The 14,496-nt window shown below is 38.8% G+C and overlaps 1 protein-coding gene across 1 annotated transcript in view; it reads right to left on the bottom strand.

Annotated features, from left to right (window-relative positions):
* The window catches only part of LOC108675831 (unconventional myosin ID), a 33,333-nt gene that overhangs the window by 4,617 nt on the left and 14,220 nt on the right, over positions 1 to 14,496 (bottom strand). Inside the window, exons 2-9 of the mRNA XM_018163866.1 lie at positions 6,646 to 6,752; positions 4,779 to 4,880; positions 4,492 to 4,585; positions 3,572 to 3,791; positions 2,796 to 3,011; positions 2,121 to 2,211; positions 883 to 995; positions 181 to 385 (exon numbers count right to left, since the gene is read on the bottom strand). Coding sequence (XP_018019355.1) covers positions 181 to 385; positions 883 to 995; positions 2,121 to 2,211; positions 2,796 to 3,011; positions 3,572 to 3,791; positions 4,492 to 4,585; positions 4,779 to 4,880; positions 6,646 to 6,752 — 1,148 coding nt within the window. The remainder of the gene's footprint in view (positions 1 to 180; positions 386 to 882; positions 996 to 2,120; positions 2,212 to 2,795; positions 3,012 to 3,571; positions 3,792 to 4,491; positions 4,586 to 4,778; positions 4,881 to 6,645; positions 6,753 to 14,496) is intronic.

The following is a 14,496-nucleotide window of genomic DNA, read 5'->3' as shown; positions in this document are numbered from 1 at the left end:
CATTCAGAAGAAAAAAAACAACGTTATTTAATCTCGAAATAAAAATGAATAGCCACTGGCTGGAGAAAGTCAAGGAGAAAACCATTTTTTGCTTGAATATATTATGTTTTGCTCATATCAATAGGAAGGAAGTAAGGGTACTGTCACCATTGGAAATCACAATTCAGCCTGAAATGTTACCGATGAAGAGCTGCTGGAGTTTCTCATTGCAGTAGTTGATGCAGAACTGCTCGAAGCTGTTACGGTCGAATACTTCGAAGCCGTAGATATCGAGGACTCCGATTACGGTCATGTAGCGGTACCGTGACGACTGCTCTTCTTCCTTCACTTGGATGGCTGTGTTGACGTTAGACACAATCGTGCTGAACAGACGTTCGTAAATTGCCTGAAATAAAACAATATTTTCAACCCTTGCTGCAATACCCTATTCTTATTTGTTAGTCTCTACAATGAATGCATTGCTAGCAGTGTTCAATTAAGAACGTAAAATGATAAGAGAGCAATCTTTCAATTTTTTTCACGATAAAAGTAGACAGGTTTTGTAGCAATTGAGTGCAGAATCAACTTTTTGGACGTATTAATTCATCATCCTTTCCTCTGATATTTATTCATATTCGATACCATTACTCACATTCAGAATAAAAAAATATATTCAAGATATCAAGTGTAGCGATGGTGTTACTTTCAAGTTTACACAAGCACAACTTGTATACTTGCAGCCGTAAGAAAAACAGTCAATATAGATTGGTGCTACCTGCGAGAAATACTTTGAATACTTTTTCAAAATTCTAAAAAAAAATTTCTTTACTAAAAATAGAAACATGGTACCTCAGTCAGTACTTCGCAAACAGAACACGTGAGGATAGAAACCTCAGGACGCACCTTGGCAAAAGCATCCCTGGCGTACTCCGCCTCGGTCTGGGTGTGGTTCTTCTCCATGACCTCCCCCCTGGCGGCGATCACACGGCCCACCAGGGACTTCACCAGCTGCTCCTCTGCTCACGAATCATACGTAAATCAGGATTTCCATCCAGCGTATTTTATGATTTTTTCATCCCGCGTATACAGTATTTTTACCGGACAGCGGATAACCTATCAACTTTCGGATAATTGTGGTTTCTTCGTCTATATATATAATGGAGTTTAAAATGTTTAACATCTTTTAAAAACTCTACTATAAGAAATAAATACAGAGACACGTTTTCTCACAGAGACCCATTTACAGAGATAAATACAGAGACAAGTTTTCTTACAGAGACCCATTTACAGAGACACGTTTTCTTACAGAGACAAATACAGAGACTCAACAAGGAGCTGATTCGCTTCGAGTCTTGGTCATTAAAAGGGGACGGAAGTTCAGGGACGCGACCCGCTATGTCTAGAGACACAAGAGATTGAGAGACTAATGGCCGAAAATCGTTAGAAAACTTGTTGCGTTTCAAAGGAATCAAATAAATGTTTTGTTCATTCAACTATGATCAAGTTAGTTTTATATTTTTCGTTACTAAATCTATTGGTTAGTGTCGTAGTTCGCCACGCTGCAGCTCGATGAATTAGAGGTGTAGAGGGGATTATTAGCGCTCTGTATTAGTCACAAATCTCCTCACTTTTTATTTGATTCGAATTCCGTACCCAGGACTGCGAGGTGAACAATGTAATTTTAAGCGACAACAAGTGAAAATTTGATCCACTCGTTATCAACAGAACAGTCTGTAAACTATGCAACAAAATGAAGAATAAAATATTTGCCAAGATTTTTAGTAGAGGAAATTTTTGTGGTAGACAGATAATTCAAGGGGTTTCCAGACAACTTGACTAATAAAAAAATCTAGTCATGTGCCTGCTGCATAAGAATATTAATAATATTACAAAGGGGAACTGTCCAGGAAAGTTAACTGTTCGATTGTTGTGGATTGGCCATGTGAATGTGATATATTAAAAAATAAAAAACTAGGATATTTTGTCATAATTAGTACTGAATGCCAACACATGCAAAATACAGCACGGAAGCTTGGCAGAGTCAAATATACGGGTATCAATGCCCAAACAGACGAAGAATCTGAGAAGTTTTTAACTTCGTCATATGCGTTAATAGAAGTGAATATCGGTGCAGAGCTCACCTTCTACACGCAGCAACTCAGCAATATTTCGAATTGCGTCTTTGTTTTTGATGCTCGTCGACTCGCCGTCATGCTTGAACTCGACGTTTCCCTGCAACAAATCGCTGTGTTTATTCTCAGCAATTAATAACACTAAAATATTCGACGGTACTGGTATATCAATTTTGTGAGTCGCCCAAGAAGATGAAGGAATTGCAATTCCTAGTTTTAACGAAATCCGAAAATAAAAAATAAGTAAGCTGTAATCATCCCATACCGAGCAGTATGATCAACCATATCTGCATCTAAGGTAGAGCTGTTAGCAACACATCACATGACAGCAGAAAGTTTTATTGTGACAACGCTAGAAGATAGGATTTTCTAATTGGTTGTTATTTGCCGTCTCAGTTGTCTGTAACTCTAAACAGATCAGCATTATCGACACAATTCTTGAAATCTGAAGCCGGCTGCTATTTTTGCCACACATCCTATACATAGTATACACCATAGAAATAATGCGCTGTCAATTTATACCATATTTTAGTCGTGACGTGAAGATCGAGAATTAAAACATTCAAGAGCCACAAGAAGGAAGCTAGCCTGAAACTGCGATATTGCACCAAGCATTTGAACACTCCATTGGCACAAAAACAAAGCTAACCTGAATTTGCTATATTGCCTGCACAATTTACGTACGAGATGTAGAATGGCAGCGACCGTGCGCCAGATCGCGTCGATAGTGTCGGTGCTGAAGCCCTGGACTTTGAAGGCTGACGAGACGGTGCGGTAGTCGGACTTGTCACTGATGCTGTCCACGCGCGGGCTGCCGCCCTGGTTGATGAAGTGATACTTGGACACATCGCGCTTCAGCTTCAGCTTGGACAGCTCGCTGTCACTCGCACCAGCCAGCAACTGTAAATACACAATCATGAATAAAAACAGTTTTAATTCCTATGAAAAAGAGTTATAAAAATTATTAATTAACTTTTCATTATGAAACTAGTTTTATGCTTGTTACCATGCGTTATATAGCAAAAAAAGGTTTATCTACGTGCAAAAAATATTTTTTTTACAGTTTATAAAATAAACTTTCGAAAAGATCAATTTTAAATTTTAATTGAATAAAAAAGGCAACAAGGAACTGGTATGTTCATGACGAGGTATTACAGACTCTTAAGAAAGAATAATGAATATTCAAGTGCTCGGTGTGTTTTTTATCATTCAAGACACGATATGAACACACAGTTGTCATTAAAAGCGTATATCTAGCATAAATTCGTCGTATAAATAAACTTTGCCACGCAACCAAATCTCCTAAACAAAACAAAGCCCATCTCTCCAGAATAAATCTTGTCGCGCACTACCAAAAGCAAACGAGTCACGCATATTTCAAGTCCCATATTAATATCAACCATGCTAGCCTGCGTAATTTTACAACGTTATAATCGTATGTACTACCGAATCTTTCGGACCTGGTAGAATGAATGGAAATTCCTCTCGCCCTTCTGCTGCAGCACGACCCTGCTCTTCTCCAGCAGGTAGTTCTCGATGTGGCCGCCGATGGGGTCGCCTTTGAAGTCAAAATTAATGTCCATGTACTTGCCGAAGCGGGACGAGTTGTCATTGCGGTTTGTCTTGGCGTTGCCGAAGGCTTCCAAAACGGCGTTGGATTGCAGGAGCACATCCTTCACGCTGCAAAGTAATTCATTATCTTGTTTATTTATTTTAAGAACAGATTAACATTATGTCTGGTACAAAACTTCAAAGGCAAGTTGCGAAAGTTGCGAACAATCTTTCTTATATGAGTTACGTTACCAATAATTGAGAACGCTTTTCACAAAGAGCGCATTTCTCATTTATGGAAAAAATGCACTATTGTGCTCGCCATGTCCGTTCGTCCGTCTGTCTGTCTGTCCGTCTATCCGTGACCTCAAGTTTTCGTCGACGAGAAATTGCGCTCTCTGTCACTCACTGCAGTGAGTACTGAGTTATATTTTTTCAAAATTATTATGAAGTAACAAAATTTTTTAGTTTTTACCAACAGTTGGCAAATAGCAAGGAAATATCCTTAAAGAGCATCAGGATATTATTATTATTAGAATTATTAGAGCATATTAATCTAAGAGGAGTAATCTAGAGCTTACAAATATCTTCTTAATTAATTCATGCAAATCATGAGTTACGGCGCTGGACACTCACTGGTATTGTATCCAATTTATCAGTTGTCATCAACATATGATAATGGATCGATAAAATTAAAACACAAATACCATTTTAAATCGATCAATTCAAAAGCCCTTCAAATTACCACCTTGATTATAATAATTACTGGCCCATAGAGAGTTTAAATCTGAATTTCTTGAATAAAAAACAAAACGATAGAACTATATACCGCTCAATCTCGGACTGGCCGGCGACGTTGGTGACCGCAGCGATGTATCTCATGATGATCTTCGAGGCCTCGGTTTTGCCGGAGCCAGACTCTCCTGAAAAACAGCACATCGATAAATCAATCAAATGACGCGAGAAATTCGCAGCAACGGAAATTATACGAGCTCCGTCAATTAAATAAGATGGTCGCAGTGCTTATATATGTCGACGTTTGTGACTTGGTCTAAAATTCTGTATTCAAGACCGGAGTGAAACAGTAGCTGACCATGAGTAGGTAAAAAAGTTTACCTGATATGACGATGCAACTGTCGCGTCCGCGTCTTTTCATTGCTTTGTAAGATGCATCCGCAATTGCAAAAATGTGTGGAGGCCTCTCGAAGATCTCGCGGCCTGTAACACAATAAGCATTTAATCAAGAAATAAACTTTGGGAGCAAGTGACAGTGTAATTTAGTCAAACGTGTAAACAAGCAAATTCAATTAAAACGCACACAATAAACGTAATTGAATCAATAACTCGAACTTAATTTATTCAGATGTTCATAATATACCTCTCAGGCACTGTCTAAAAAGCTTTCAGACTCCTTATGCAGTCGTAGTTTTGAAACATATTGATCTGGTGATAAGGTTACGGTCTATGTATAGATGGCCTCAGCTGATAGTGTGCGAACGTATATGAAAATATGTGACACGGCCTCACATGGTCACGCTAAGCGTCACAAGAGTGCTGCGAGCATGAAGCATTAGCACAAAGCAAGTGAATGTAAATGGCTTGCACACTTGCGAAGCCAATACGTTAAAGGCAGCAGCGGTGAGCGCATTAGCAGTGCTGAACAATTGCCTTCCTGTAACGCGCAGCAGTCTGATTAATAGCGGTCAGTAATGTGACTACGGGCATAAGTGACGTCACGGAGACTCGTATCCGTATCGTGACAGCGCTGGCACGTTAGCACCTGGTATCTTTATTACCAAACATCACAATTCGCAGCAGGAAGCAGCGAGATGCGTATTGTAAGAGGCTTATAATGATACACGGAACTTCCATGGCCCAGGGCATGAAATTTGATGTCACATAAAGCATATGCTATGATATAGCGAAAAAAGAAAAATCTGTAAAAAAAGCTTATACGTACTAGTTTATCATAATTCTCTGAGGAACGAATAATGAATGTTCGAACAAGAAGTTATCGGTATTAAGAATAAATTTCAGGCTAAATTAAATAATTACCTTTTTCATTCAATAATTGCTGGTTCAGTTTTTTTAATATGTTTCTTAACACGTTGACACCGATGTGGTACATATGCGTACCACAAAAAGTATTTTTCCATGACGTAGTGGTACATAATTCATGTGGCCTAAAATCGGCCAAATCCGAGAACAAAAAAGGCCGATAACTCAATATATACTAGTTAATTTGTAGGTTCCGCTATAAAAATTCCATTTATTTTCTTTTTGCAGTATTTAAAATTTAATTAGAAAGTACTTCTATCATAAATTTTAGCCGGCCAACGCAATTGAGAAAAATTTAATCACGGAATTTGTCCGGAAAAAATGACCGTCTGGCAACCCTGTTTAAAAACAGTACAAAAATGAAATAATAGTACAAGATGAAGCAATCGGAGTCAACGTGTTAATATTAGAAATGCCTCATATCGTAAATTGCAATTATCTAAACAAACGCCGTTTTCAAGATGACAAGTAAGAGCGTGCTAGAAAAGTACGATCCCCCAAGAAAAGTTAAAAAAATTAAACATTTAAACATTATATAACAGGAGTAATTATATCTGCACTTTACATTTATTATTACTTATAATGATTCTCGAGGTAATAATGTGCATGCTACTAACCCTAATATTTCGGAAGCTGACTCTCAGTCCATTCTTGGAATTTAAACATACCATGTTTTAGTATAGCGACTCGTATTAACTGCTGGCTTCTTGTATATAGTTGCCAAAGCTGTACTTTGATCACGTCAAATAATAAATTGCTAAAATTTAGAGAGCGCTAAAATAGAGTCCATGTATTGAACGGTATTCTTATAACTGACAATGCACCGAGTGTTACGTTACGATATATGAAGATATGCATGATAACACTACCTTTGTACTGCTGTACGTAGTTAGGATATATGAAGGTATGCATGATCACACTATACCTTTGTATTGTTGTACGTAGTCGTTGCCGTAGAGTTTGACTGTCGTGTAGGGGTTGACGGACACGCACACTTCACCGATGTAGGTGTAAATACGGCCATTGTTGAACCTGGAAAATTGTTAAATAGTTCATTTTAGGTATTTTAAATACGATTTACGTAGTTATAGTAGTATAATAGTAGTTAGAATACTAATAAAGAGTGTTCTAGTAGTTTGAGTAAGAACGCGTGATCAAACTCTAGTAAAAATACACAATTGAGACGAAAGTACACATCTGAGGTAGGTATAGAAGAGCGAGTGGCAAACCAATGCGAGAGAACAAAATAAAAGAAAACAAACACTGATAAAAATGAACCTTAGTGATTGAGGCACATTGGAATAAAAATTCCAAGAAATTGCTTAATCGCAGCAAGCGACTTCCGGTGACGTTAAAGCTTAATGTAGCTTATATGTTGTTTGCTTGGTGACGAGAGCGTGCGGAGACGATAGAGCTGTGCAGGATGTTGACAGACTTACGTACCACATCCTGTACTTATATGTCAGTATAGTCTTTAATGCTCACAGTATTTATTACAGACATTATATGGTTTACATTAATTTAGAAAGAGATAATTGTGAATTTCTGTCAAACTCATTATTTCACGCGTCATTTAAAGCTGTTCTTAATAAAGCAACATCAGCTTTCAAATAACGTAAAAAAAAACATTTTTAGCACAAAAATACAAATATAGAACTGTTCTAAGCTCAATCTAAAAAAATCGTGTAGTACTTTCAACTACCAGAATTTCTGTTTTCATGTTCATTTCATTTTTATCTATTCAACATGAAAATCATTTTTATTCAAAATCACTTTTATTTATTCAGCAGGTACAATGTGTGTTCAAAGTCAACGGTACTGTTGTGGTTTTAAATAACGGGATGGATTCTGGAGCAATTTATGTGATAAATGAGTCTTATTGCCTCCATAATGAGATAACTTCATCATGGAGGTTTACAAGTGTACATTATACTGACCATAAGTGCATAATTAGATGGAGGCCTTTTTAAATAGATCGACGAACGATTTTGTGGTGATGCTATAATGTGCAGAGCTAATCATATAAAAAAGTGCAATTGCACTTGCTGGTCTTGAATACCGTTGTGGGAAGGAGTAAATTCATCAATGGATTATATAATACAAAAGAAAGCTCAACATACGCGTGCAAAAACTGTGGTAAATACGCATTTAAAACAAAATTGAGATCATACTAACAATTTCGATTAAACTATGTACTTTCCCAACACTAAATAAATCAACCAACCAATGAAAATAAATGAAGATTGTTTGAAATAATGAAATCGCTAAAACTATTGATCTTTCGCACATTAATTAGCACCATGACTTGAAAGGAACAGGTATTTCTTTCATTGAAATGACTTAAGACTGCACTCAACATAATCATCACAAGACAACACGTAATGCATTGGCTCCCAAATTTTCCATCGCGTTACGTGAATGTAACCTTTGAACAGACGAATTTCTTTCAACGAACAAACAAATCTCCTATAAATTAAGGCCATGGAATTCATCTCCAGAGTGCTAGTAAATAGGATAAATAACAATAGCCTCCAGCATGCATGATTAGAGGCTAGTAAAGAGGGTACGTACATAACATTCGTCTCCAGCATGCATGACCAGAGGCTAGTAGAGAGGCTATAAACATGAGCAACATTGAGTGTTGTGAGCAGGAAATGTGAGCTGGTGCACAGCGACGTCATACGTAACCCTGTAGCTGCGTGCGATAACAAGCACGTTTTCCGTCTAAACGGTCACGAGATAATTACAGGCATTTAAAATGTGTCAACTGAAATTGACGAGGTAATGACCATACATATCGCTGGACATGTCAAGGCCGCGTTTTCTATTGTACATACAGCGACCAAATTTGGTCCCAAATGAACAATAAATAGTAAATACGGACGACGCATGCGCAGAACGTTGAATACGTTGCATTGAGAGAAAATCAAGTGATTTGTTTTACAAACAACCTCACACGTATATCAATAGTTTAAATTTTTGGTGAAGACATAATAGATACCGTACTAGGTTGAGTGGGAAGGCAGACCTACATGAAGCTGCAGTATAAATGATGTGGAGCCAGACACATGCCAGAGCACGAGCCATGTGGCTCATGCCACGCACATCATAAACAGACCGCTGGTATTTAGGCTACAGCCTTCAGGTCACTGCCACACATATAACAGAGGTGACAGAGCGGCGGTGATGCTTGGGATTTAACCGAAATGGCTTGAAATTGAGAGTGGATATAGAAGCTGTTCATCTAAGCGAAAATAGTTTCATGTTGCGGCTTGTAATTGACTTCAATGGGTCTGAAAACAAGGGACCGCGACAACTGATAAGTGTACTGCATGCACAATTGCACACTGGTTTCACGGATGAATCGTTCCTTGGATAATGAAAATTCAAGTCGAAATATGATGCTCAAACACATTTTTATAAAATCAGCACATAGCAATTGCATCGTCATATACAAATAAGCGGAAAATTTTTTCTTTAAACTTTTAGTTATGACAATGAGCCAGATAATAAATGAGCCCTTCTTTGCGCATTCACGATATTTACAGCGTCAGCCCGAATAATTTTAAATTTCTCAGTGGGTACACAACATCTCAGTTCCAGCAAAACGAACTACACTGCCAACAATAGAGCATATAACTCCCATTTTCGTATTCATTATTCAAAGATATTCTGAATGTTCCCAAATTGAGTCCGAAGAAGCAGCCGGCAGCAGCCAGGTGTGTAGCACGGAAGGTGCGTCACGATAACCTTATCCGGCCACACTCAAGGCCCCGAGCAACCAACCCCTCACCAGCCCCAGGGGCTCGGAAAATATCCTTGTTGTTGTGCGAGACGTTGTCGTGAGTGCGGCCGTGAAAAATCTGGGAGAAAACAAGCGCTGTTGTCGAGTCACTTAAACTTATGTTTCGTGCAGCTTGTTATCGATATGATTTTAAAAGGTGACCACATATTCGTGGAGCTGTCGTAAATTACAGCGTCGTGGGAAATTGTAGAAAAACTTTGTAATAACATCGAAAAACGAAAGTTAAAACTAATAGTGATAAAAAAACAAGTAGATGTAAAAAGCTGCACACGCAGCTCAATTCTACAATTTCTATAAGCTCATAGAAAACATCAAGATTGATTACTTCGAATCATTCGCAAATCTATCGAGTACGTAATACTGAAGTTCTTCATATTGGCCGTAAGAAAGTAAGTAGCGGAAATCGCAGCAATAGTGATCATTTTCCGTACCCAACAATGTGCATTTTTATGTGCATACGCTGCGTTCGAAGTCGCAACGATTCTATAGCGCCCGCGCTGGTTTCACCAGCTATGACCTCAAGACACCGATGCCGCCCGGTCAAGTCCAAGTTAAGTGGCAGGCTCATGCTGAAGCCAGGTTTCTGGTGAGTGAACAACCATCGCTGCCAGCGTATATGCGGGTAGTGACGTCATGTCGCCACAACTGGCCACTGCACAAAGGCATTTGACACGATGTGGAATTGCTGACGCCAATCGATAAGCCATTGATGATATTTAAAGTTGAAATCGTACAAAATTTTATCAATAGATTTCCTATTAAGCGTATGTGTTATTGAATTGATGAAAACATCATGGAAAAAATTCTTGTTTGGAGTTTGTCACGGAAATCTGAAATTTACTTTCTTCTCTGAGAATAGCACGTTACAAGTCATAAAGAGGAAAAAATCAAAGGTTGTGCATCATTTCCACAGACGAGAACAACATAACAAATGCTGTTGATGGCGGAGAAGAAATTTAGGGTACCAGTGGGGAAACAAAAAAAAAGCGGGAACCTGGCGAGGGCGCACACGCGTGTTGCGCGGAAGAGCAGACACGCAAACCGGTTTTGGGGCACCGAATTAGGTCTTAGGGAGCGCCGGTGCTCGCTGTCCAGTCAAACTGCATAGGTCTACATCCAAACACCACGAAAATTCGGCTTATCTGTCTGTGCTGAAGATCGAAAGAGGAAAAACGGATTAAATGAGGATTAGCTGTAGGCCACAGCCAAACAGACGTAAGAACTTAAATTAGCCATTTTCTATGACAATGATAAAATTTTAAACCTCAAATGATGTCTTAAATCTGTACAATGACCATAGGTTTACATATGATTTTTTTACGAGTGGATATTGACGGAAATCAATAAAAACAAAGTTAAGGAAGTAGTTTCATTAGAGTATCGGTGACACGCTTTTGATGTTTACTAATTGCAATCAAATTGCAATGCAGCGGTAGACAGACGAGCTCGCGACACGGTACACCGAGCGTCATTTTGCACGCCGTCTTTTTACAGGCGCGTTGCATCACAAGCAAGGCTGACCCGCATGACGCGGTCACGGCACGCACCGACCACGCCCTTCACGAGTGACGGGTAGCGTAATCGTGTCCACAATACGAGAAATGAGTCAGTGAGACTTTGTCCGAATAACGATACGCTTTTTACCCTTTGGGGGGTCATCCTGACCTAGTTGGGCCCGTTCACAGGGCGTATCAGTGCTACATGTACAAAGTGTATCATTATTTGTACAATATAACCCATTCATTTTTTATGAGTGTACATTGAACATTCTTGCTTCAAGTCTCATTTAATTGTTCGAACGATGCAAATGAAAGGGAAAAATTACTATACATACGTAGGAGGCGTATGAGCGTAGCTGTGAACGGGCTATTATTGAAGGCTCTTATTTTCATCATATAACAAACAATACGCGAGTGTGGATCACTTCAAGTCGGTGGACATTTATCGCTGTTGCCACAGAATGTTGATTGTGTGTCCAGACGCAGCTTCCCACGATATTGCTCTACCTGCCACATATTATACTACCTCTTTAACAGCAAACGTGAAGTAGCATATGAAAACCTTCAATACCGGTACTGTTGCAACGAAGATCATTCATAATATAATTTAGACTGGTTCACATGTTTCAAAAGGATTGCGTACAACATAGAAAGGAGATTCCTTTCACGAGGGATTCTTCAACGCACTATCGATAGCTTTGTTACTTGTCTATTTTCAATGCGTTTTAAAATATTGACTTAAGCTGCTTAGTTCCGCCAAACGCAATAAATTAGCTACAACAGGCAGATTCGATCATGCGACAGTTCAGATCCCCGCATATTCAGAATCTACTAACTTTATTTACATACTAGCAGCTAAACTCGGCGCTGCTCCGAAATGATAATCATGTCATTCCGATTACTGTCATCCTGAATTCCATAATGCAGGATCCCGGTGCTAATGTGCCAATTGAAGCAATGTTAATAAGAGAAGTAGTCGTCCAAAGGCAAATTAAACATGCACTTCTCATTCCCCTCCCCCACTCGTTCCGAAGTTTGAAGGGAATTCTAAATTTTTGCTTGTCGAACAGAAATTGAATTTACTAAATGAAAACAGAAATGAGCATTTCGATTTTAGCCCACATTCCTTTTTTCTCTGTAATGCCTCTTGATTGAAACAATTAAATTAGATTCCCCGACACGGAAGATGTTGAAGATTTTCGCTCAAATATCCCATAAATATTTCCGAATTTCCAACGGCACACTTTCACAAATAGGCATTAGATTTAGCTAGTCAAACCTCTTATCAAGACGCAATGTGCGACTCAACACAGAGAAGCGCTGTGCCTGCAGGGATCGTACCAGACCTCGTACGAATAAGTAGAGGCAGTAAAATATGTAGTAACCTTCATGGCAGCGATACAGTCGGATAAAATAACCAACACATGTCGCTAAAAGCCGGCAGCTCCAGGTGATAAGTCACGGTTTAAAGTTTTACCATTCGTGCTAACTAAAATGTCGCCATGCTTGTCAGATAAATTTAGAGAGAGTAAATGCTCGAGTCGAGCACGCAACACGCTCGCAAACTCGCAGTCACCAATAACTCAACTGTAACAAAATAGCATAAATTGTGTGATTAATATTATAGAAACCCTTACTCTGTTAGGGTTTCCTGGACTTTCTAATTCCTCTGTGTTTTTAGAATACAGATGAGTTAGACTTGGTATTCGAAAATATTGAACCTGAAGAATTATTGAATTGAAAAAAAAATATAAGAATTACTTGGAACTATTTAAAGCAAACGGAACCTTTAATGGTACAATTTTATTTTTCGTTATGTAAAGGAAAAGTATGGTTATTAATTTCAGTGGTCCATCATACGAAGTTCAAAAATTTCGAGCCACAAAAACAATATTAAACACACAGAATACACGGATCTGTTTAATTACCCAGGTTATTGATGAGAAATTTCGCAGAATGCAGAATCTACACCGGGAGAAACAGCGGATTCCTGAAAAAAATCTCGCGCTTAAATTGCGACTAAATCAAAATTAAGAACATGCACAAAAATTCTTTCACGAATGGCCTCGAAAGTCGTGGAAAATCGAATTCGTGGTCTTGTATAAAACTAAAAGCATAATTAAGTAAGCTTGAACTCAACGAATGAGAATATCGAAGAGAAGGTTTCAGATAAGACCTGATGTGAGCAGCCAAAGAAAAGTATAGTTTGCCACCAAGGCGCTATCTTCAGGCACTTCAGAATTGCAGGCTAAAACTTGCGACATTCCAACGTTTACAGTAAAAATCTTTAATATAAGATAATCATAACCTCGCCTGTACACCTCTCCCGTAAAAAATACTGGGCATTCACGGGGAAAGTTCGGAAATTCCATGAGACGCCGGGGATAGCGAAGAATCTAGGGTCACGCGGCCGCCGTACCCACAGAGAGTGCGAGAGAGAAGGAGAGATAGAGACATGACCTCACGCGGTAGTTTCTCCGCGCGCCAGGCAGGTCAGACAGGCCAACTCAAGTGAGGTCAGTGACCGCAAGCAATCGTGCGTGCACGTTGAAGGTGAAAAATAGGAGACGTGCAGCTGTTCGTTTTCCGAATCATTCACATACAAATCACGATAAAGATACACACGGGTGTTAAACTTACTAGAATTTTACGTTACATTACTTGGAATCGAGAAGAAACACTAACGATTATACAATTATCAGCAGTTGGTGAATCCAAATGACAAAAAATACTTATTCTTAACATTTCACGAATTGTTAAGAGCACATTATCCATGTACAGCAAAATAAATTCGCACCAACGTACGTTGCACGTATGAACTTTAGCTAGATTGACTGTGAGATATTTAAAAAATGAAGATTTTTTAATGCAAACCACCGGCACTGTCACAACAAGTTTATTCGTTAACGAAAAGGATAACATTTTAAGAATTTCACAACATTCTTTGCAAATGATAGAAAAGTTTGTTCCTTTTTATCAATCCCTCAAATTCACACAGATGAAATTCTTTTCTTGGGGAACCCAAATCTGATCTAATGTGCACTAGCCCTTTGGCAACTCAACGGAATAAAACGGTAGAATTCTCGCCGACAGAGAAAGGTTCGAGCCGATGGCTGATGATATCACTGAGTGGCATAGAGGGATCAGAAGCGGCGACCACACCCTTATGATGAGCTCGTCATGATGCATTTATGCCACCTCGAGCACTGTGGTGCCATTTGCAAGGGAATAATGCGAGATGACCAGTTTACCCGCTATTCTTAGCCGATGCCATTCAGTACGGAGAAGTTATCACGTAAAATCCGTCAGAGTAGGAGGTTACTAGTGTAAACCTTACTGTTTCACGATTTATAGTTGAAATGACAAATAAGAAACGAATCATGATTTTAATATATTCCTGCAAGCTGTTTCATCGTAAGATTGTCAACTTCTTGCTCTGGCAGTTGTAATAAGAACTATCAATCAAAATTAA

This window comes from Hyalella azteca, unplaced genomic scaffold, assembly GCF_000764305.2.
Source record: "Hyalella azteca isolate HAZT.00-mixed unplaced genomic scaffold, Hazt_2.0.2 contig8429, whole genome shotgun sequence".
Lineage (NCBI taxonomy): Eukaryota > Metazoa > Arthropoda > Malacostraca > Amphipoda > Hyalellidae > Hyalella > Hyalella azteca.
Note: the sequence above shows the minus strand (reverse complement) of the source record. Positions and strands in the feature narration are given on the sequence as shown.